Source organism: Rhincodon typus, chromosome 21, assembly GCF_021869965.1.
Source record: "Rhincodon typus isolate 14 chromosome 21, sRhiTyp1.1, whole genome shotgun sequence".
In the NCBI taxonomy this organism is placed as follows: domain Eukaryota; kingdom Metazoa; phylum Chordata; class Chondrichthyes; order Orectolobiformes; family Rhincodontidae; genus Rhincodon; species Rhincodon typus.
Window position 1 is genome coordinate 25269480 of NC_063352.1, and position 25206 is coordinate 25294685.

General features: G+C 39.6%; 1 protein-coding gene across 1 annotated transcript in view; it reads left to right on the plus strand.

Annotated features, from left to right (window-relative positions):
- Window positions 1–1486: 1486 nt before the first annotated feature.
- Window positions 1487–25206, plus strand: part of LOC109919195 (delphilin-like) — a 98811-nt gene continuing 75091 nt past the window's right edge. Inside the window, exons 1-3 of the mRNA XM_048609935.1 lie at window positions 1487–1922; window positions 5765–6351; window positions 12841–12995. Of these exons, the coding sequence (XP_048465892.1) occupies window positions 1808–1922; window positions 5765–6351; window positions 12841–12995 (857 nt within the window). The 5' untranslated portion in view covers window positions 1487–1807. The remainder of the gene's footprint in view (window positions 1923–5764; window positions 6352–12840; window positions 12996–25206) is intronic.

Sequence of the window (25206 nt, forward strand, 5' to 3'; positions counted from 1 at the left end):
TGCAACCAGACTTGGACAACAATCATGCTTACTCTGACAAGCTCCAAGCCATGACCATCTTCATCCAACAGGAGAGAGTCTAACCATCACCCCTTGAGATTCAAGAACATGATAATTGCTGAATTCACCACTATCTGTCTCCTGGAGGTTGCCATTGACCAGAAAATTAACTGGACCAGCTACATACAAAAAGTGATTACAAGAGGTTAAAGGCTGAGTATTCTACAATAAGTAACTTAGCTCCTAATTCTCCAAAGACATTCCATCACTGATAAGGCATAAGTTAGGAATGACATGGAATACTATCCACCTGCCTGGAAGACTGCAACTCCAATAACGCTTGAGAAGCTTGACTCCATCCAGAAAAAATAAGCAACCTGATTGGCATTCCATTCATCACAATAAACAGTCACAGCCTCCACCACTGGCATTCAGGGGCTGCACTGAATGTACAAGATGCATTGCGTCAACTCCTCAAGGATTCTTTGATACCACCTCCCAAAGTCCTGTGCCTGCCTGGAAGAACAAAGGTGCATTGAAAAACCACCTGCTACATGTTCCCCTTCAAGTTACGCACCATCCTGATTTGTAAATATATGCTGGTTTTGCAAGTGACATGTATGTCCCAAAAATTATTAGGCTAAGAGATGTCTCTGAAAAGATGTGCAGAAATTCTTATATAATTTTTGATTGGCTGCTGACTTAATGTAATACTGAGTAAAGCAATTTTAATCTGTTTTATTTCAGGATATCTTTAAAAAGTAGTTTAAATGGTATATCTAAGACAGAGATTACTCCAGTCACTTGGAGCTCAGCTGACTGTTCTTGTGAGATAAATTACGGATTTCAAGGATCAGGTTTATGAGAGTTGGTGGAGTAAAATCTCTTTGATATTTAGACAATTTGAGAATAATGAAACTTGTAAATTATTGTAATGTTGACAGTTCAATGATATAACATCTGTAAATATGCAGTTTTTTACAGAGTAGTGTTTGTTTACCAGTTCACTATTCAACAAATTTGACCATTGGTTGGTACACTGCCCCCAACCTCTGCATTGTGGTTGTAATGAACTTTCACACCATTTGATTAACTCAAGGGTTATATATATTCAACACTTGCACTTTACTGTCTCAGAGAAAAATCAAAGGAGGTCCCCTCAGTTGAAACAAATGAATTGAAAACTCTGTTGAAAAATGTTGGATAATGATGTGTTTCCAAAGATTGCTCAGGATTTGGGCAGTATTGACTGTCCATTCTTGCTTTAGATCAATGTACATAAGATGTCAACGTTATTTTCATGTCAAACACATTGTGATGATCCATTTCCCTAGTTCTTCTGAGTCCATAATGTTCTTTTCCTATATAATCAATGTTAGAATTCTCCTGACTCTAATTCCATTTACATCTGAATATCCCCAGCTGCTCCTTTTAAAGCAGCAATTAAGAGCAGAATGATTGGTGATCCTGCACTTCACGTGTGTGTCTGTTTTCTGGACACTGTGCAGCTCCTCCTGCATCAGCTGCTGCTGGGATGAATTCAAAGGGAAACGTGTTCTCATTCTGCAAGAGGCAGGACTTCCTCTTGTATATCAGAGATACTGCAAAAGACAACGTATGCAGCTGGTGCACAAGAGTCGACTGTACGAGAAGGACAGTGGTGACAGTATCTCATGGCTGACAGGATTCTCTGCTTTGAAAAATGATGCTGTAAAGTTTTTGTTTTAAAAGCACTTGAGACGAAGTTGAATCCAGGACTTCTGTTTTATCCTATGCCCAATACAGCCATAGTTTTAAATCTACAACTATGGCTAAACGTGAAAGTATTGTGAACCGAATGAAGAGGTTGCTGAGAAGCCGAAAGTCCAGACATGGCTTGAGTCAGGGGCCGGGTGACTTACCTTCTTCGCCCAAAGATTTCTGTAAGTGTCTCACTGCTGTGAGCTCTTTCACAAATGGCTTTTAATCTGCTGATTTACATCTCCATAGCAACCATGCCTAATGACAGTGAATCCTTCTGTGGTGCAAACCTTGTGGTTTCAACAAGTAATGTGAAGAATCAGCTGATTAAGGATTTGCGGGAGGTGTGTTTTGTGGGTTATGAAGCTAGGACGTGATGTGTAATCTACAATAAACACGAGCAACAGACTTTTAAATTTTAAAAGTAGAGGAATTTCTCCAGTGTGTTAGGCTTCAGGGGATAGGATTTGGGTCTGTGACTTGTTAGATTGGAATTCTTCATCTCTTCCAGGCTACTAAGAACATTTGCCAGTGGGTCTCTTTTGCAGGACTGGATCACAGATAATGATAATCCAATTTTAATCTGAAACTTGGTTTAGTTGGATGAAAAGTGTTGTGTATTGTCAAGAAAACTTTAGATATTAAAGCTTAGACTTGTTTAGCTATTAAATTGCTTGCCACCTTTCCTTTGTGATGAACATTCCAAGGCAGTTCATTAAGCTGAAACAGTACTGCATAGGTTTATTCAGAGGCTAAACATAAGTTCAAGCAACAATATTTCTGTCTCATTATTTTAAGTTTACTGTCATATTTGAAAATTAATTTAAATGCTTTTTATAGAAAACACATGGACTTTAAGCAACAACAGTACATTTGAAATTATCCACAAGGTTTTTCACATTTGTGGAAGATTAGAATAAAAATTATGAGCAAGTATAAGATGGATTCCAGTTCACATCTATCTTTGAGAGAGACACATGAAAATGGGTCACATTTTCAATCCAAATGAGTAAGTGTGGGCAGTTTGTTCTATTTGCTTTCATACCTATTGTATTAAATTATGATACTATACGCTCAGAATTTATATTGTATCATTCTGAAGATGTTAACTATCTAGTTTTTCTCTTTTTATACCATTCAACAGCATTGAATGGTTCTTAGGTTCTGTTCTTTTGATCATACTTACATTTACCCTCAGGTTATCTCATCTACCAGAATTGATACCCCAGATTTTCACACAATGATTCTTTTACTATATGGCTTGCGCATGGATTATGTAGCACCAAGCAGTGAAATTGCAGATGCAGAAAGGAAGGGCACATTCATCAAAATACTGTCAAATAAATCTTTGGGAGGATTTTTTCTTGCTCTTGATATTTTGGCAGATAGAGCATAAAGGATAAAAATGAGAAACATTACAGCCTTTAAAATTCTCGATGTTATACACATTAACCCAGATTCTGAGTATGCGCCTTTACCATGAATGCACCTGACCCAATATATGAGGAAGTGCCATGTTGAGTTTTTGCAAAGTAAGACTCACCCATTATTTTGAATAAGCTACAACTACAGGTCACTAGAAACACTCATCTGTAGCATACGTTACTAAACACCACGAAGTCCAGTGAGAACTAAGCTCTCAAAGGGCCATTGCTTGCTATAAGAATGAATTGTGTTATGGACTGAAAGATATCCATTTGTCCACAGAGCGTACAAATAAAAGTAGACACCGTAAACATCATTTTTCTTCTGCCATAAATTTAAACTCATCCAGAATCCTGTATGTTTCCTAACTCTCACCAAATCCCTTTCACTTATCAACACTGTGCTTGCTCACCAACGCTGAGGTGTTGCTTAAACAGGAATCAGTTTTAACCTTTTCATCCTTGTTTTCAAATCCCTTGATGGCCTTGGCCTGCCTTATTCCTGTAACCTTCTCCAACTCCATAAACCCCTAAGATACATGTAATCTACATTCCTCCAATATTGGTCTCTTTAATATTCATCCCCACCTGTCATTTAATTTGGTAGTCCTTCTCAAAACTTCTCCAGCTCTACCCTTCCTTGAGACATTACCTCTCCTTCTCCTTTAAAGCCTATATCTTTGATCAAGCTTTTGGTCATCTGTCTTATTTCCCCTTATGAGACACGGTGTTAGATAATAAAGGCCCTTGACATGATTAGGACATTTTACTGTGCAAAAGTTCCTTTTTAAATGTAAGTTGCAGTTGTTGGAGGTGCCCCAAAGAAGGGTGGCGCTACACGAAGCTAAGTCCACCTTGTAAAAGTACAGGTGTCCACTTGCATGTAGAGAAGATCAATGCAGTCACCAATTCCCTAGTATCTAGTTATAAAAAAGTAAACAAAAGTACAACAATAAGGAAGTGAATGTAATGATACGCAGCCATGTGCTCATATTTCTGTGGGACTCATGAAGGACGGAAAGACATCTTTGGGGAGCTTCCATCCTAACTAAGAATTCCTATTTCAAGTATAGTATTGCAAACAACCACCCTTTTGAACGTTTCCTTGCATTGTACCCAAGTTGCATTACATTTTTTTTATTGAAGATTAATGATGGACCATATGATTGACTGCTGATATAACCAGGCAAAGTGTCCTTTTACAATTCAATAGAGTCAATGATGGTGGATACAAAAGGTAACTCTGGTCTTGTTTATTCTCCTTCTAGTAAATTGGACACCATGGATTAGTGTGCAATGAAGATATCCTGGATAATGGCTTCTGATTTGCATAGCAGTATTTCTGTGGTCAGATACCATTCACTGAGTGCAAACTTTTCTCTTTCATTTCTTCTCATCCTGAATTTGTTGATCCTGCGAAATTGGTGTAGGAGGTCGAGGGCTCAATTTTGCAATCTTGAACAGCTGAACGCAAAATTCCAAAGGTGCCATGAAATTTACTTTTAATTTTCAAGGTGAAGAAGGAAAATTGTCTATTTCTTGATTAACTTGATTAAATGAACATGCATTTTACATTCATCGGCAAGAGTTATTACCTCTCACCAGCATGACTGATCCCATTATTCTCTCTTACCTCATATGTGCATCAAGTTTCCTCTTAAATGTGTTTCATGATATCTGCTTTATCCACTCTGTGTCAGTAGATGCCAAATTGTTGGGCTGTGGTCTGGTTTGTACTATATGCAAACCAGAAATGGGACTCTTGGCCTATAAATTAATTTGAATGTAATTATTTGATTATAAACCAATTAGAAATGGAACTATTTGTGGAAAAAAAACAGTTTGAAGTGGGGTTGTTGGGTTTTAGGTTGCTTAAGGAAAAGTCTCATTGGATTGTTTGTAATGAGATTTTGAATTAAACCTGAAGATGGCCTGAAATGGAATTGTTCACTAAATATTGGATTAAAATGGAACTGTTGGACTATAAACTAATCTGAAGTGGGATTGAATATTTTATCATCAAAATCCAGATTATTTATAGAATAATAAATTGATACACCAGAGATGGAGGCCATTTGGCTTATTGTGTCTGTGCTAGGTCTTTGAAAGAGCTATCCAATTATTTTCAGACCCCTGTTCTTTCTCCTTAATCCAGCAATGTATTTTCCAGTTCCTTTTTAAAAGTTATTATTGTCTTTGCTCCCATCATCCTTTCAAATGTTGCAGTTCTGATCATAGTAACTCAGCACATGTTGCCTCTGGTTCTTCTGCCAGTCACTTTAAATCTTTGTCTTCTAATTACTGATCCTCACCCCTTGGAAAAAGTTAAAAAAGTTAACTTTTATAAAAAAAAAATTATTATTCATGAATTGTGGCTGTTGTTGGCTAAGAAAGTATTTATTGCCTTAGCATCCAAGCAGTAACCTCTGAGTTCCAAAAACACCACCCTAGTCTGACATTACACCCCTCACAGGAATTTTCTACTTCCTGTTTCTTAAACAGTTTCTTTTAACATTGCTTTCTATATTCTGAATTCCAGAATGTTTGCAATCGGCTTAATTCTTTTGGAATCTGAAATTCCCTCTTTTGTTTCACTCTAGTTCCTATAATGTCAAGCAACAATCAAGGATGGCCAGAAGAGTTTGGATTTCATATCAGCGGGAATGGTCCATGCTACATCCTTTCCGTGCAAGAGGGCAGTAGTGCGCATGTTGCTGGTCTGCAGCCAGGAGATCAGATTCTGGAAATTGAGGGACAGGATGTGTCATCCCTGAGTAGTGATACGATAATCAATTTAGCCAGACATTGTAAAACTGTTCCTCCTAGTATTGGTGTGGTGTCTCGTATTGAGCAGATAGACCTCCTGCCTGCAGCAGATGGAAGATTTGGTTTCAACCTGAGTGGTGACAGCCCTTTGCAGATCGAGGATTGTCTCCCAGATTCGCCTGCAGCCGAGCTTGGACTCAAGAGTGGTGACTATATTATGGAGGTTAATGGGATCCCAGTAAAAAACTATGAAGTTGCAGCTTCCATGATAAAGGCCAATCATGGGAAACCATTGAAACTGGGAGTCCTATGCTTTGGGAAGAGACAAAAACGGATCAGCAGCAGTATCCGTGAATATGTTCAGAATGCTGATGCGATACATCAGGAGAGGAAGTTTAAAGCTTTGGAATTTAATAAAAAGGTAGGAGACTGCCAGGCAAGCAGAAAGGACCTGTTTGTGATAATTTGCAAAGTTTCTGGAGCTTTGGGATCTCTGGATAAATAGGATTCATCCACCCAGTGAAAACGTAAAGCTTTAGTTCAGGCTTGACAACATTAAAGGGATGGCTCAGTGGCTAGCACTGCTGCCTTACAGCACCAGGAACCCAAGTTCAATTCCAGCCTTGGGCGACCATCCGTGTGGAGTTTGCACATTCTCCCTGTGCTCCAGTTTCCTCCCAGGATCCAAAGATGTACAGGTTAGGTGGAATGGCTATGCCAAATTGCCCATAGTGTCCAGGGATGTGTAGGCTAGGTGGATTAGCCATAGGAAATGCAGAGATACAGGAATAGGGTAGGGGGTTGGGGATGGTTCTGGGTGGGATGCTCTTCGGAGGGTCAGTGTGGGCTCAATGGGCAGAATGGCCTGCATCCATGTTGTAGGGATTCTATGCTTTCCTTTACTGCTTGTCTGTGTTTAAGTTCTAAACACCTTATGTAGACTCACTTAAGCTTTTTGCTACAAGTACTGTTGTTCTGTTTTCCATCTGTGCAAAGTAGCACTGGGGAAGGACACAAAGGCAGCTCATGAGAGTAGACTCTTATATGTGGTACCTAAAATATGGTATGTAACAGGAGAGTGTTTCTTCAGTTAATTGTACTATAATTAATTAATCAGCTCTCATTCATCTGAAGTCAGTTTAAGTCGTTGTAGTTTATTGACTTTGTGTCTGGCCCTTAAAACAGAAGCTAGTCCAAATGTTCAAGGGGATTTGGAATTGCTCTCCCTCCCAAAGTATAACTGGTCAGACTCAGTTTCACTCCACCATTGGCCAATTTAAAAAAAAAACTTTTCCTTAAACAGTCCTTACAAATATCATTTACAAGGTAAGACGTGAGGAAAAGTTTCGGGAGGTGAGGTTGAAGTTATAGAAGTCACCTGCTGACCTGTATAAATACCAGGTTTCTTAACTCCATTAGGCTGATACTTCCTCTGTAAAATAAAACAATACCATAAGAAACAGAAAGAAACCAGATTTTAACACTGGGCAGGTGAGTAGCAAGGTGAAATGGAGACTTGTCCACTCCTCCAGAGCTTACTTCCCAAACATTCCAAGTATTGTTCTGAAGAAGAGTCATACCAGATATGAAACATTAACTCTGTTTCCCAGTCCATAGCCAGATTTGCTGAGCTTCTCCAGCATTCTTTGTGTTATTTTAAGTAGAGCATTGGGTCAAAATTTCTGTAACCCAGAGGCCAAAAGCAGAATTCTGATAGGTGACAGATTTTGTCCATGGAGCCTTTTCACTCGTCTTCCTGAATGTCTTCCCACACAACCACCCATGTTAGATTGCAGTTGAATCCTAATGACAACATGTAAAGGAGGTTTCTGAAGGTTTTGCAATGAGTACCTGGCTCCTTGCTTAATAGAGCAAGTTATATTTGGGGATCATGAGTTACTGACAGCTCTGGTATGGTCAAATAACCTGGGTGATTGGAAACTGAAATCAAAATCTTTCTATTGATAAATTTGGAGATTTTCCACAGAGTTTACAATGTTTGAGCACTGGAGGCACTTGTTTCATTACTTCTGGCACTACAACTGCAATAGCATTGCACTTGTTTAGAATTTGAGGAGAATAAGAATCTCTTGTTGCAGATTTATTATTCACAGTGCCAGAGACCAGTGCACATCAACTTGACAATGTATGCTTCCAAAAGTATTTTATTCCCCACTTTTATTGGCACTCCTGCATCCCCTGCAATCCTTCGTTTTTTTGTTGCCCAACATGACTTTTTCTGAAATGGTAACCAGACATTAACCAGGACTGGGGAAATCACTTCCTCTGTATCCCAAGTCAGATGTTTGGACCTCACTAAAATTTGCTGGGGGAGAGGGATCAACTCTGACATAATTTAATATACTCTCTGTCTCTATTTCCAGTGTTTCACTCTGTGATATTTCCACACCTGTCACTTTAACACTCTGATGTACCCCACACCATCACCTCCCAAGTTATTTTCAAATCCAACCCCACTCTAATACTTAAATTAGTGCAGCCTAGACTCAGAGAAACCAAACAGCAACAAAGGACAGTAACAGTCCATATATAAAGTTCAGGCAATACAGGTCAATAAATAATGCATCATATAAATACACAGATTTGTGTATTTAAAGTGTTATGTAATTATTTTTGTACTCAGCAGGCCTAATGAGATATAATTGCAACATGCCTGTCTTTCTTATACCGGTTATGTAGCTGTAGCTTTAGAAAGGCATTCGTCTGACTGCAGATGTAAATGCAAAAAGTCTGCACTCTCCAGAAACCAGTGAATTGACCACATTGGTGTGTCGTATCCGTAATAGACATTACATGGAAATCTGATTGGAGCTTGATTTCAACACCAAATGCAAAATATCATCCTGTTTGGCATTTTACCTTGCAATTAATTATTGTATTTTGAAGATTAATCAACATACCACTTAAAGAATCCATTGACTATATCATAACAATCTAAATGTACCATTTGTGTCTGAATCTGTTTTCATCCAAGTCATGAACTTAACAATTTGTGCAGCTGAGTTCAGTTTCAATGACAGCAATACATCCAAATAGACGGTCTTGTCATGGGATCTCCCTAGTGCCCCACCCTAGCTAACATTGGTTACCATGAGATACACATCTTCAATGAAGTGACACTTTGCACATTTCTGATATGTGGACGATATGTTTGTGATCCTTGAATCCACAGCTGTTTCAGTGCATTTCTTGCTCCATCCCATGCTCAAATGCACCATTGAATAGAAACAATCTAACCAGCTCCCTTTCCTCGATGAATAAGTTGAGAAGCTCAACAATGGGTACTTAACTATGACCTATTGAAAGCTTAGTTCACTGGTCAGTATACGTGTCAATATACTACAGGCTCATGCATGCAAGATCAGTCTTAGTGGAAAGCTTATGAATAGGATTCTAGCCATCTACTCTATGTTAGCTTGATGGGGAGACATAAGAACTAGGAGCAGGAGTAGGCCATCTGGCCCCTCGAGCCTGCCCGACCATTTAATAAGATCGTGGCTGATCTTTTTGAGACTCAGCTCCACTTACCCGCCCACTCACCATAACCCTTAATTCCTTTACTGTTCAAAAATTTATCTGGCCTTGCCTTAAAAACATTCAGCGAGGTAGCTTCAACCACTTCACTGGGCAGGGAGTTCCACAGATTCACAACCCTTTGGGTGAAGAAGTTCCTCCTGACCTCAGTCCTACATCTGCTTCCCTTTATTTTGAGGCGATGCCCTCTAGTCCTAGGTTCACCTGCTAGCAGAAACAACCTCCCTGCCTCCACCTTATCTATTCCCTTCATAATCTTATTTGTTTCTATAAGATCTCCCCTCATCCTTCTGAATTTCAATGAGTATAATCCCAATCTACTCAGTCTCTCCTCATAATCCAACCCTCTCAACTCTGGAATCAACCGAGTGAATCTTCTCTGCACCCCCTCCAGTGCTAGTATATCTCTTCTCAAGTAAGGAGACCAAAACTGCACACAGTACTCCAGGTGTGGCCTCACCAGGACCCTATACAGCTGCAGCATAGCCTCCCTGTTTTTAAACTCCATCCCTCGAGCAATGACAGACAAAATTCCATTTGCCTTTTTAATTACCTGCTGCACCTGCAATCCTACTTTTAGCAATTCATGCTCAAGGACACCCAAGTCCCTCTGCACAGCAGCGTGCTGCAATTTTTTACCATTTAAAACATAGTCCATTTTGCTGTTATTCCTACCAAAATGGATGACCTCACACTTATCAACATTGTACTCCATCTGCCAGACCTTTGCTCACTTACTTAGACTATCTATATCCCTCTGCAGACTTTCAGTGTCTTCTGTACACTTTGCTCTACCACTCACCTTAGTGTCATCTGCAAATTTTGACACACCACACTTAGTCCCCAACTCCAACACATCTTTGTAAATTGTAAACAATTGTGGTCCCAACACTGATCCCTGAGGCACACTACTAGCCACTGACCGCCAACCAGAAAAACACCCATTTACTCCTACTCTTTGCTTTCTACTGGTCAACCAATCCTCTATCCATGCCAATACATTACCTGTAATACTGTGCAACTTTATCTTATGTAGCAGCCTTTGGTGTGGCACCTTGTCAAATGCCTTCTGGAAATCCAGATACACCACATCCACAGGTTCCCCATTGTCCACCATGCAAGTAATGTCCTCAAAGGATTCCACCAAATTAGTTAAACATGACCTACCCTTCATGAACCCATGCTGGGTGTTCCCAATGGGACAATTTATATCCAGATGTCTTGCTATTTCTTCCTTAATGATAGATTCAAGCATTTTCCCCACTACCAAAATTAAGCTAACTGGCCTGTAGTTACCTGCTTTTTGTCTACTTCCTTTTTTAAACAGTGGTGTCACATTGGCTGTTTTCCAATCTGCGGGAACCACCCCAGAGTCCAGTGAACTTTGGTAAATAATTACTAGTGCATTTGCTATTTCCCCCATCACCTCTTTTAGTACCCTGGGATGCATTTCACCAGGGCCAGGAGACTTGTCTGCCTTTAGCTCCATTAGCTTGCCCAGCACTGCCTCCTTAGTGATAATGATAGTTTCTAGGTCCTCACCTGCTATAACCTTCTTGCCATTAGTTTTCAGCATGTTATTTGTGTCTTCCACTGTGAAGACCGACACGAAATAACTGTTTAATGTCTCGGCTATTTCCTCATTCCCAGTTATTAAATTGGCCTTCTCATCCTCTAAAGGACCAATGTTTACCTTCGCCACTCTTTTACGATTTACATATTTATAGAAACTTTTGCTGCCTGTTTTTATATTCTGAGCTAGTTTACTCTCATAATCTATCTTACTTTTCTTTATAACTTTTTTTGTGGCTTTCTGTTGGCCTTTAAAGATTTCCCAGTCTACTAGTTTCCCACTACTCTTTGCTTTTCTGTATTTTTTTTTTTCAATCTGATACTTTCCTTTATTTCCTTAGACATCCATGGCTGACTACCTCTTTTCCTACAGTTCTTCCTTATCACTGGAATATACTTTTGCTGAGCACTGTGAAAAGTCGTTTTGAAAATCCTCCACTGTTCCTCAATTGACCCACCATAAAGTTTTTGCTCCCATTCTACCTTAGCTAACTCCTCCCTCATTCCTTCATAGTCTCCTTTGTTCAAGCACAGGACATAGGCACTGGATTTAACCTTCTCACGCTCCATCTGTATTTTAAATTCGACCATACTGTAATCGCTCCTTCCGAGAGGATCCCTAACTGTGAGATCATTAATTATTCTGTCTCATTACACAAGACTAGATCTGGGATAGCTTGCTCCCTAGTAGGTTCCATTACATACTGTTCAAGGAAATTATCGCAGATGCATTCTATGAACCCTTCCTCAAGGCTGCCAAAACCAACCTGGTTTGACCAATCGATATGTAGATTAAAATCCCCCATGATAATTGCTGTACCATTTTTACATGCATTAGCTATTTCTATGTTTATCGCCCGATGTCATTATTTGGTGGCCTATAGACCACACCTATCAGTGACTTCTTCTCCCTGCTATTCCTAATGGTGGCCTATAGACCATACCTATCAGTGACTTCTTCTCCCTGCTATTCCTAATTTCCACCCAAATGGATTCAAGAGACAGGTTTTATATACCCTATTGTGCATAGTAATGGATATCCTGATCAAATCAACACTGGCTGTACAGTTGTAACCCACATATTGGGAACTGCTGACCTGCACCTTTCACTGTAACCAATGTGTCATTGATGTCTAACTGTAACATTCCATAAGAAACCCCACTGTAATGCTCTGTGATCTATCCCATTGCAACACTCCGATATATCCCACATCAACAAATTGCTTCAGACTCTCGTATCCTTTACTTTTTATATCTTATTTTTTGCATTAGTACTTAATCAGATTTAAAAAAGCAAGATTGGTGAGGCATGTTTGTGGGTGGTTTTTAATGGAGACACTGGGGGTATTGCCCATTGCTGCAGGCCAGCTAGAATCCTACTTTCATGAAAACTTCCTGAAGAAACAATTAGGCACTTATCTGGGCAGCAGCAGGTTTTCAAATCAAGGACCTGAGATTAAACCCACAGGGAATAGCTCATCTTTTTTCGAACCAAACGTAGGCATAGAAAAACTCTTTTGTTGCAGCTGAAGATTCGGAAAAGGGTCTTCCTGCCCATTTATTTTGCAACCTGCCCTAGGAGCACTCAGAAAAGGTACACTTCTCTTTTTTTTCTCTCCTTTGGCAAAGAAGGAGAGTGTCACTTTAGTGACAGGATGAATGTGAAATAAGATAGAGTCTGATACCTTTGAAGCAATGTCCTTGCATCTAGATATTTCTCACTGCTCCTATGTTGCTCTTAGCTCTGCCACATGGTTAACCAAAATTTCTGTTTTAAACCCAGATTGATGCTGTGCTTGGGGAGCAGCCTGAAGTGAAAGAGAAGCTGCACACCCTCCTGAAGCAGTATGCAGCTGAGCGCAAGGTTGATTACCTGGCTTACGCACTCCCTATGATTTTGTGTACCGAAGAGCAGCAGCAGCTCATTGATGACATCAGGTAGGCCCTGCATAGGGAACATAACAGAACAGGAGTCTGCTCAAATCAGACTAGTTTCTTACAACATTACTACACTGCAACATAAGTACAAAAAACTCAAAGTTCACTCTGTCCTCAAAATAATGGCATCTTTCTGTGCCCTGTACATCTGAATCCCACAGTGAGGGATGGAAAGCCAAATTGTTCAATTCCCACAGCCAAGATAACACTGTACTTCTCCCCTGGATTAAGCTTGCCTCACCAGGCCCACTTGTCACATATCAACCTACTAGCTGTCAAGCAGAGCCAAGAATAAGGACCAATGCAAAGGAGGAGAAAATGACAAGAAATTCTGAAAAGGCATAAATATATGGCTAAGAACCAATGGAAGCTGATCGCTTCTAAAATTAATGCACTACTCCTTGAACTCCCACTCCACCACCTGAAGTTAACTCACCATCCCTCAGACTGAAATTAACATATAAATCCTCACACTTTGAAATGACTATATCGTCCCTTGCACTTCAATCAATGCATCACACTTGCCCTCTGGAATTAATGTACCCCTCCATTTCTTTCACTTTCTTCTATGTTTTTATTCCTCTACCTTTTTCATTCTCTCTATGTCTATCTCTGTGGAAGTCTTTTTTTTCTGAACTTTAGTATTTGTATTCTGTTTATCCATCTATATTCTTTTAGACTGTTTTTGACCATTTTGTCTCTCCATATTGCTCCAGCTGTCTGACTCTTTCCTCTTGTTATTTCAGTTCCCTGTTGTCAATTTATCTTTCTTCCCTTCATTTCCTTATCTTGCCTTCTGTTCATTTTTCTCTCTCTGTTCTACAGTGACAAAAAACAAATCTTAGTTCTGACCTCATTGGATCTCAGTCTATTTGTCTTTTTCCACACTGTCCAACTTCACTTTCTGGGACACTGCAGATTTATATCTAACTTGTGAACTAGATTTTTTTTCTATTTTTCATTGTGCTATCTTTGGAAAATATCCTCAGGCTCATACTGTGGATTAGTGCTCCTCCCCCTTGCTTGGCCAATATTTCAACTTTCCTCATCTCTGTTTTATGAATCTTTTAATTTCTTTTGGATTTCCTGACATTATTTTACCCAATTTAGGCATAATTAGGTCATTGGAAGATTGAGAAGGGAAAGGTGTTGGCCAGTCTGTTCAGACTGAACAGAGTGAGCTAATTACATATTTAGAATATGACTAACAGTTGCAGTTCTGTGTGGAGAATGAAACACGGTTACCTTGTGTGATGTGCTTCCTTAGGTAAGTGAAATTATTGGGTTCTAACCTTGCCCCTTCTCTCCACATCGGATACTGATGTGCAGCCTTTAGCTTTTGTTGACAAGCTGTGGTCCCTGACCAACTGAAGTTAATGCTTTGCTCAGGTGATTTTCATTCTGGTGAGCTCAAGGCTGCAAATTAATTCAACACTTTTTTTAGTGAAGGTCAATGTTCACGTCAGTTAAGCTTAATAAATCCTCTGCAATCCTCTTATACTGCCCCACAGACCTTTCACTGTTAGTTGGTTAAGCACTTGCTATGTCATTTGATCAAGGTTCCAATGGCTGTTAATTGATCACTCCACTGCCATTACCGGCCAGTCCTAATACAGCCCTATTCTTAGGAGCAGAGACACTACCTTGAGCAAATACCCTATTGATATTAATTCCACATAGGCTTCCTTTAGAGAGGTCTGCTTGGGTTGGAAAGGAAGGAAAGACTAATCAGTGAAGGAGTATCCTCTCAGAGAGTGAGTTTGACTAGTGCACTGGTATTTGGAGGTGGACGCACCTATGAGTTTTCTCCCTCAATGCAGGAATCCCTTGAACCATTCCATTTAATCTGAGCGGTCTCTGAGTTGAACTAATTATCAAAAGCTGTACACCTTGCCAGACAAATTGATAGAGGAATATGATATTCAGCGGGGACCTTCTGCTTTCTCAGTTTGGTCTCTCGCATATACTGCCTGTACTCATAAGACTGAGCTAATTCAACTGCTAGACACTATCCAACACAGCTCGTTCTCTAACTAGCACTCTATGAGCCAATGTGCTACTTACTGTTCCTGTGAAAACTGGGTCTGCGAGAGAGAGAGAGAGGAAAAAAAATCACCGAGTTTGCCGGCAGAGCCAGTTTGAGTTCTGATGCTCAGTGAGAGGAAACTGGGCATTCCATCCAGCAGAGTGGTGAGAGGCAGCTGACCTGCACTTTGAAGCTTCCTCCCGCTGGCCGTTATTGGGATGAAATGTTTGCGCGACTGCTGTGCAAGGTGTGTGCTGCATACTGAAGACTTTTGAGAAATGGGGAAAGACAGAAATTTGTCCCGGCACTTTCGGTATGAATCTTAAGTTCTTACGGTATTAGAGCCTCAGCTGGGTTCTCCTTTAAAATATGGATAGATGTAGAAATAGACTGTCAAAAATGATAATGAAGCTTAGATTAATTTCAATTGATTCATATTAATGTCTCCTGTGCAGCTGAAAATAAATTTTAAAAATGCTTAAAGGTTATATTAGATGCTACTTTTAGGAAGGGCTAGAGAGGCTGTAGACATATTGTAAACATTTATATTAACAGAGCAGTTTGCTGTATGGTTGAATAACTCTCTATTTTGCCTTTCTAACATCGGAGGCTTTTGTTGATTTTCAGCATGCGGCTCTGGTTTTGAAATATCCATTAGGAGCACCAGTTATGAGCATTTCTTTATGTTAAAGAATGCATCATTGGAATATTATTTCTGACAACTCTTTCCTGGGAATCCACAAAATTATTGCAAATATTAGTTTGCTAATTTAATCAATGGTTTTTCAAACCCCACTTACTCGGTTAGACAAACGGAAAGAAAGACTTGTTCATCCCCTAATGTGTATTTTAACTCTCGTTTTCCTGCACTCCTGGATGTACAGGAGCCGGATACTTTGTGACTAAACTTTGCCTGGCCTAACCAGTGTCAAATAGGATCTGGCCAGACAGGTGTAGATGAGGTCACTACATTTGCCACACATTACAGAATATAGTAAAGGATAGGACAAACCCTGTATCAAACCTTCTGGGGTAGATCTGGGATTTTTAATTTTTTTTGTGTGGGCTGTGGGTGTCACTGGCTCGTCCAGCATTTATTGCCTGTTCCCTAGTTGCTCTTGAGAAGGTGGTGAGCTGCCTTCTTGAACCGCTGCAGTTCACCTGCTGTGGGTTGACCCACAATGCCATTAGGGAGGGAATTCCAGGATTTTTGACCCAGTGACAGTGAAGGAACGGTGATCTATTTCCGAGTCAGAATGGTTAGTGGCTTGGAAGGGAACTTGCAGGTTGTGGTAATCCCATATATCTTGTCCTTCTAGATGGAAGTGGTTGCAGGTTTGGAAAATGTTATCTGAGAATCTTTGGTGAATTTCTGCAGTGTAGATAGTACACATTTCTACTACTAAGCTTTGGTGGTGGAGTCAAGCAGGCTGATTTATACTGGGTGATATCAAACTTCTTGAGTGTTGTTGGAGCTGCACCCATCCAGTCAAGTGTTCCATCACACTTCTGATTTGTGCCTTCTAGATGGTGGACAGGCTTTGGGGCAGGAGTAGTGTCAGGATGGAGTACTCGTTGCTGTATTCCTAATATCAGACCTGCTCTTGTAGCCACTGCGTTTATATGGCAAGTCAAGTTGAGTTTCTGGTCAATGGTAATCTGCAGAATGTTGATAGTGGGGGAGTCAGTGATGCTAACATCATTGAATGTCAAGGGGCTATAGTTAGATTGTGTCTCTTACTGATGATTGTCGTTAGCTGGTATTTGTGTGGCGCAAATGTTAACTGCCATCTGTCAGGTTGATAGATCATAGAATCCCTACAGTGTGGAAGCAGGCCATTCAGCCCATCAAGTCCACACCATTCCTCCAAAGAGCATCCCACCCAGACCCACCCCCTACCCTAGACACCATGGGCAATTTAGCATAGCCAATCCACCTAACCTGCACATCTTTGAACTGTGAGAGGAAACCGGAGCACCTGGCGGAAATCCATGCAGACACCGGGAGAATGTTCAAACTCCACACAGTCATCCAAGGCTGGAATCGAACCCAGGTCCCTGGTGCTGTGAGGCAGCAGTGCTAACCACTGAGCCACCCAATATTGTTCAGATCTTGTTGCATTTGAACATGGACTGCTTCAGTATCTGAGGAGTCACGAATGGTGCTGAACATTGTGCCATCATCGGTGACCATCCCACATCTGACCTAATGATGGAGGGAAAGTCATTGATGAAGCAGCTGAAGATGATTGGGCCTAGGGCACTACCCTGAGGAACTCCTGCAGAGATGTCCTAGAGCTGAGATGATTGACCTCCAACAACCATGACCATCTTCCTATGTGTCAGGTATGACTCTAACCAGTGGAGAGTTTGCTCCCTGATATCTATTGATTCCAGTTTTGTTAGGGCTCCTTGATGCCACACTCGGTCGAATCTAGCCTTGATGTCAAGAACTGTCGCTGTCATCTCACCTCTGTAATTCAGCTGTTTTGTCCATGTTTGAACCAAGACTGTAATGAGGTCAGGAGCTGAGTGGCTCCAGGGGAACCCAACCTGGGTGTCAGTGAGCAGGTTTTTGCTGATCAGGTGCTGCTTGATAGCACTGTTGATAAACCCTTCCATCACTTTACTGTTGATTGAGAGTGGACTGATGGGGGTAATTGGCAGGGGTAGATTTGTCCTGCTTTTTGTGTACAGGACATAGCTGGGTGATTTTCCACATTGTTGGGTAGATACCAGTGTTGTAACTGTACTGGCACAGTTTGGCAAGAGGAGCAGCAAGTTCTGGAGCGCAAGTCTTTAGTACATTTGCTGGAATGTTGTCAGGGCCCCTAGCCTTTGCAGTATCCAATGTCTCCAACTGTTTCTTGATATCACGTGGAGTGAATCAAATTGGCTGAAGACTGGTATCTGTAATGCTGGGGACCATTGGAGGAGGCTAAGATGGATCATCCACTCGGCATTTCTGGCTGAAGATTGTGGTGAATGCTTCAGCCTTGTCTTTTGCACTAATGTGCTGGGCTCTTCCATCATTGAAGATTGGGATATTTGTGGAGCATCCTCCTCCAGTGAATTGTTTTATTGTCCACCATCATCCACAACTGGATGTGGCAGGACTGCACAGCTTAGATTCCGATCCATTGATTGTAGGATCGCTTAGCTCTATCTATCACTTGCTGCTTATGCTGTTTGGTGTGCTAGTCCTGTTTGGCAGCTTCACCAGGCTGACGCCTCATTTTCACATATGCCTGGTGCTGCTCCTGGCATGCCCTCCTGCACTCTCCATTGAATCAGGGTTGATCCTGTGGCTTGATGGTAATGGTTGAGTGGGGGATATGCTGGGCCATGAGGTTACAGAATATGCTGGAGTACAATTCTGCTGCTGCTGATGGCCCACAGTGCCTCATGGATGCCAAGTGTCATGTTGCTAGATTGAATGACAAGATTAAAAGTATTGCACTGTGTGACAGCAGCTTTTGCCCAGGAATATTTTAAGTGCAGTACATCAGTACACATCACCCGGTTTTAGTCTAGCAACTAAATTATTTCAACTGCATTTTCAGTTCCTTCAATGGAGGCCCGCCTTTACCACATACCTTAAACGTAGCTTTGCTTCATTAATAAGGATTGCTTGTTCCACCAGATTTTGTGCCAGTCTGGAACCGTGGTCAAATGGACTGCCACAGGTTCCTACCATCTGCAGTCTCACCTGCTGAGAGGCAACAGTTTGCTATAGCCTCATGGCTGATTTACCACATCTAGCGAGTGTATTGGATAAGGAAAATTGCCAAATAAACAAAAATACCATCCAATTACACAATGATTATTATCCTGCTGGTTAAACAGGTGATTGGTACAGATAGTTACTCTGACCAGCTGAATAAATAGCATCTCTGTACAGTTACAAAGTAATCAATCATTTCTTTGTAACCAGCAACTGTTTTGCTACACCTGAGTAATTATTTGCAAGAACTCAATATAATTTTGCTTTTAGTAACCCTGGCTTCACTGAGGAATAGCAATTTCTCACAGTGCCACCATCAGTCTACTAACTTAGAGAAACTTGTTCCAGTTTTGCAATGATTGTCACTCTACAAGGCACGCAAGTGTGTCATAGAATCCCTACAGCATGGAAACAGGCCATTTGGCCCAACAAGTCCACACCGCCTCTCTGAAGACCATCCCACCCAGACCCATTCCCCTATCCTTTCCCTATAACCCAGCATTTCCCATGTCTAATCCACCTAATTTACACACTCCTGGACACTATGGACAATTTAGCATGGTCATTCCACATAACCTGCACATCTTTGGACTGTGGAAGGAAACCAGAGCACCCGGAGGAAACTCACACAGACACAGGAAGACTGTGCAACTCCACACAGACAGTCGCCTGAGGGTGGAATCGAACCCGGGTCCCTCATACTGTGAGGCAGCAGTGTTAACCACTGATCCACCATGCCACCCACATGGCGTGCTGTGTTCTTTCCCATCAGCAAGTGTCATAATTATAATAAAATTATAGGCAAATGTCCCCAGAAAAATTCCTATTCTCCCATTTAATTTTGGTAAAAATTCTATTTACCATGAGTACAGGGTTACCTGTTGAAATCAATGGTAATGATCTGAGTAATTTATTTTTAACCTTAGTGCTTTTAGGGTTAATTAAATACTATTAATGACACAAGCAATGTAGATCATTATCGAGTGTGAGACATGAGGGCCTTTATTTGGGTTAGTTCCAGAGATGTAATTTATAGCTTCAGTTCTTACCCTTCTGGTTGATTGAAGCGTTAGAAGTGATCAGCTAATTAAGGGCAGGTTATAATTTTAATGAACAGGGGATTTAAATGAAATTAACAGAGAAGCTTGTTAAAATTTTTCCAATTGAGTAATATCAGATTGCTTGTTTCTGTGAATTTAATACATAATGTCATTATAACAGGCAAAATTTGGAAGTTTGCATGTTAACTTATGTTCAACATTCTCCACGTTCCCTTAGGGCTTAAACTGTTCCTTACTTGGATTCATGTACGGTGTCCTAGCAGTGTAAGAAGATGCTTTTATGTTGTCCTTTACCTATGCAGTACCTGCCCTGGAGCTGTTTGTGACTGTGATGTAGTTATCTAACTGTACATCTAATCTTTGCCATTCCTGTTCTGCCCTTTACATTATAGGACAGTAGAGGAAGCTTGACTGAGTTTCAATAAGTATTACACAAATTTAATTAAATATACAGCATTGAAGCAGACTATTTAATCTGTTCATTCCTTCTCAATGTTTGTGCTCCATTCAGGTGTCCTCTCATCCTTCCTCAACTGATTCTGAGGATGACCCTTTATCACCATCTTCCTTAGGTATTTATCTATCCTCCTCTTAAATATTGCCACGATCCCATCTGATGTTCTTTCTGGATAAGTCAGATACCAGGTTGAAACTTGACTTGATTGGTCATGTTTTGGTTTTAACAAGGTAATCTTTCACTAAAACATGCAATGTTGCAGATGTTTGTTTTAAAAATAAAACAAGTTTATTAAGCAAAAGAAATTAAGATAAGCCAAACTATTTATTTATAACACAGTTTCAAAGTTTTTTTTAAACACACAGTGCAAGTATAATTCAATTAATTCAAAAAGACTCCTTTACAAGTTCCAAATAAAACCACAATGTTCCTTTGTATGTACCAAAAGTGCCCCTTGAACAAAACTCTCACTGGAGGGAAACAAAACTTGTTTCCGCATTGGAAGGCTTCAGCTGTATAAAGCAATGACTTTAAATACTAGGGTGGAAATGCTGTTAGGTGTATGATAGTTCCTTTCTGGAGCCAAGTTTAAATGTACTCAGCTTCAAGTAACATCTTCGGGGTTTTATCCCAATAATTCTGCTTTGGGACTGTCACTAACTCATTGCATTCTTTCTCCCCTTATATTCTTCCCTTCTCAAGAGCATTGCTCTATACAACCACCTTCATCCAAGGTTGTCACAGAACCACCTAAAATTAAGTAAACTGAAATAAAGATCTCTCCCTCTGAGATATGGATTTTTTTTCTAAGCTTAAAGAAAACTTAGTTTAGACATTTCTAATGGACACTAGAGCACAACAGTCTACCTTACTAGGTTGTTAAACATCCTAAAGTAAACCCAAATCAATTGGGCTATCAAAGTAGCTCTCTCAAACTGTTTTAAAAGAAATCACCATGACTATAGAAATATTTACAAATTAATTAGTAACTTTAGACACTCAAAAAAAAACAAATGCTACTAACTAAAAACCAAAACGCAAGCTTAAAAAATAAATTGCATAATTTGTCATTTATACTGGTATATTTAATACAAATACATCCAAACTATTTCCCTTAAACACTTTGTTGGGCACTAAATTATACCTTCTCGTAACTCCTTGAAGAATTTTCTGCCAAATTTTGACACTCTTATATAAATAGTCTAGTTTTTACACCTTTTATAGTATCTCCACATCACTGTTTTAATAAGGAAAGTAGAACTATATTTCAAATTCGATCAAAGTCAAGATTTTGAGTTCAGCAAAATGTCTCCTGTTCTATTCTATCCCTTGAGAAATAAATACCAGTCCATTGTTTCTTTTATTAATGATTTTATTAACCTGTATTGCAGGTTTGTGATTTGTATGTTTGTATTTTTGGATCCCTTTGTTCCTTTGTTTCAGTTAGATTCTTATTTTCCTAGTGATATGTGACCTCCTTTATTTTCAACAAAAATTTACCAAATGAAATATGTTTGCTAATTATTTGCCAATTCAGCCAATTTGTTAATATCTTGTAATTAATTGCAGCTCTGCTCAGTGTTAACTATTCAACAATAATCACAAACCTGTATATAAGTGGGGTGTATTTAATCAGCTACCCTTGGGTTTGAGAAAGGTAAGTGGGCCTGTAAATCAGGGCAGTCTGCTGTTGACAATGTGCGTGCTTCCCACCCACCTGTCCCTGCCACATTTCTATTGGCTATCCATCCACTGGAGACCTTAATCTTATCTATTTCTGTTCCTCCATTTTTGTCTCTGTCGTTTCACCCTTTCCCCTAACCAGCGTAATCTCTACAATCTTTGCCAGAGCCTGTCAACTTGATCTTGGCAAGATCCCGGACTTACCTGAAGTTGGGGCATGCATGGCTCCTCTTGCTCCTGTGTCTCCTGCAATACTGTATTACTGGCCACCAATTCTGGGGTGGCACAGAGCTACTAGCCTCTGACTGGCCTGCAGTTTTGAGTCACTTTTCCTTCTCGAGAAGAATTGAAGTCCCATTTCATTCTAATTAAAAGCCCATTGACCAAAAACTTAATGCAGGATGAACTGACCAAACAGAAGGAATAGGTTTACCCTAAAATTTACTGAGTTGCAGGCAGCCAACCCCAAAGTCTACATTATTAATAAAAATTCAGAACGCAATGATATCTGTACTGATCCTTGTGGGTCCCTACCTTTCAACCTTTTAAGACTCTGAATAGCTATCTTTTATTCCTGCTTAATCTTATAGCCTACCATCTATTCGTTCTGCTGCTTTTCTCTCGACTCCATATGTTCTGATGTGATTCTTTAGTACATTATGTAGTACCTTTTTAAATAAAGTCTTTTGAAAACTAGATTAATTATATCTCGTTCCTTTTCTCTTCAAATAATTCAGTAAGGTTAGTCAAACAAGACTGATCAATTTGAAATCTATCCTGACTATTGATTAGTATCTTTGTGGTTTCTCAATTTTTGTTCTACTGTTTCCTTATTTATTGGGCATTCTATAATATTTGCAATCTCAGATATCCAAGGAGTTATCAACTAGCTAGCTTTATATTATATTCATATATAATGATGAGCTACCTTCTAGTACTCAAGAACCATGCTCTTTTCTGACAAACTGTTAAATCTGTGTAATAATACCTTAGCAAACTCTCCTCTAGATTTCTAAGCTGCACGATTATCTGGACCAAGAGTTTTATCATCTCTTGAGATTAGTTATTTAAAATTTATCCTCTTATTAAACATGATATAATTGCATTTAAAGTTCTATTTAGGATGGCATGTCCACCTGAACTGTCTCCCCGGCAAACAGTAAAGCAAAGTAATTACTGTACGTAAAATTTCTACCATTTCACTATAGCTGGCTGTGATTTTTATCCTGGGTGCCTTTTTCTTTAAATTTATGCACATGTAGAATATTATTTTTATTATTTTGATTTATAATTCCTTTTTAATTTTAATTTCATCATTCCTCTGCCTTCCTAATTTTTTTGAATTCTATTCTTTCTGCATTCTCCCTGGTCATGCTCACCTCAGTTGTCCGTATGTTTAGTCTACGATTTGGGTTACTGTCGCCTAGATGCTGTGCTGCTTTTACTTCTTTTACCTGCTCTGGTTTATTCTTCCTACTAGATTGAGTAGTGACTCCTCCCTTGTTGAGCTTTTCACATATTGGTTAGAAATTAGTTCTATACACATGGCAAGGACTCCATTCCCTTAGTCCCTATACATAGTTCTTCTGGCCAATTAATTTTAGGGTAATTGAAATCCCTCTTTTTTTCACTCCTTTTTCTAATTAGCTTGCCTAGTTCTTTCTTCAACTTCCTTTACTTATTAGATGTCTTTAGAATATCCTTTAATTATCTTTTGTAACTATGCACATGGATTCTATTTCTCTCTTCCGGATGAGCATGTCACTTTTATCTACTGCTGTTAGGTTATCTCCAGTTAATACAGTTGGTTCACTTTTCCCTTTTTCTCACTTTCTTTTCCACTTTTCTAATTATGTTATACCCTAAAATGTTCAATTTGCAGATGGACTTCTCTGTAGCCAGAGCTTAGGAATCCCTGTGATATTTGGTTACTTGCAATGTATTTATTCAACCCTGATTCACCTGTTTAATCCTGGATACTGTACATTGCTGTATAGGCAGTTTAACTTATTTTAATAGCAGTTCCCCTCACTTTGTTTTTAACTATTGACATACTGTCCTGCTTGATAACGTTATATATTCCTTGACCATTTATTCCTATCCAGTTTAATCTATCCTATGCCTTTTTTCCATTTTTGTTTACATTTCAGTTTGTTTCATTTCCTGCATCTGTGTTACCAGTTTACAATCTTTGCTAATTCCCTGTTTTAGAACTTGGAACAGGAGTAAGCTATTTGGCCCATCAAGCCTGCTCTGTTATATAATATATTCATGGCTGGTCAATCACTTCAATGTCTCTTACTTACAGTATTTCTATAATCCCTTACGCCATCAATGAACAAAAATTTGTCAATCTGTAATGTTATTTTAATGTGACTGAGAGCATCTGGGCTAGAGGATTCCAAAGATTCACCATTTTCTGAGTAAAAGTATTCGTCATCTTGGTCTTAAATGGCATCAGATTATTTTTATATTGTGCCCCCTGGTTCTTGTTTCCCCAACCAGGGAAGCATTTTACCTGCAATCCACCCTGGCTATCCATTTAGGTATTTTGTTGGTTTCATTGTGATCATCTCTCTTTCTTCGAATTTGTAGACAATAAAGGCACAGTTTGCTGAGTCTCTCTTCATACAATAGTACCGCAATCCTAGGAACAAATCTGGTAAACCTCCACTGCTCTCTGTCAATGGCAATAATGGCTTTGCTGAGATAAAGAAACCAGAACTGCACACTGTACTCCGGGTGCAGTCTAACCAAGCTCCTGCACAAGTGAAACAAGATTTCACTACTCATGTCCTCATCCTTGCAATATAGCCTTCCTAATAGCACCTACACCACCCAAATCTCTTTCCATATTTACACTTTTTTCCTCTCACCATTTAAGAAATATTATGCACAACTGTTTCTACTCCCAAAGTGGATAACTTCACATCTTTCCACATTATATACCATTTACCATGTTCTTGCCTCTTCACCAAACCTACCCAAATCCTTGTGAAAACTTTTCATACATTCACGACACATAGTCCTGCTAAGTTCTGTATCTTCTCTAAATTTGGAAGTATTGCATTTGGTCCCTACATCTGAATCATTGATATCTATAATGTGAATAACTTGGGCCCACATACTAGTCCTTGTGGTACACTAGTCACGTCTGCCAATGTGAGAATGATCTATTTAATCCCATTTTGTTTTTCGTCAGTTATTCAATCCCTAATCCTTGCAAGTACATTATCTCCGATACCATGCTCTTTAACTTT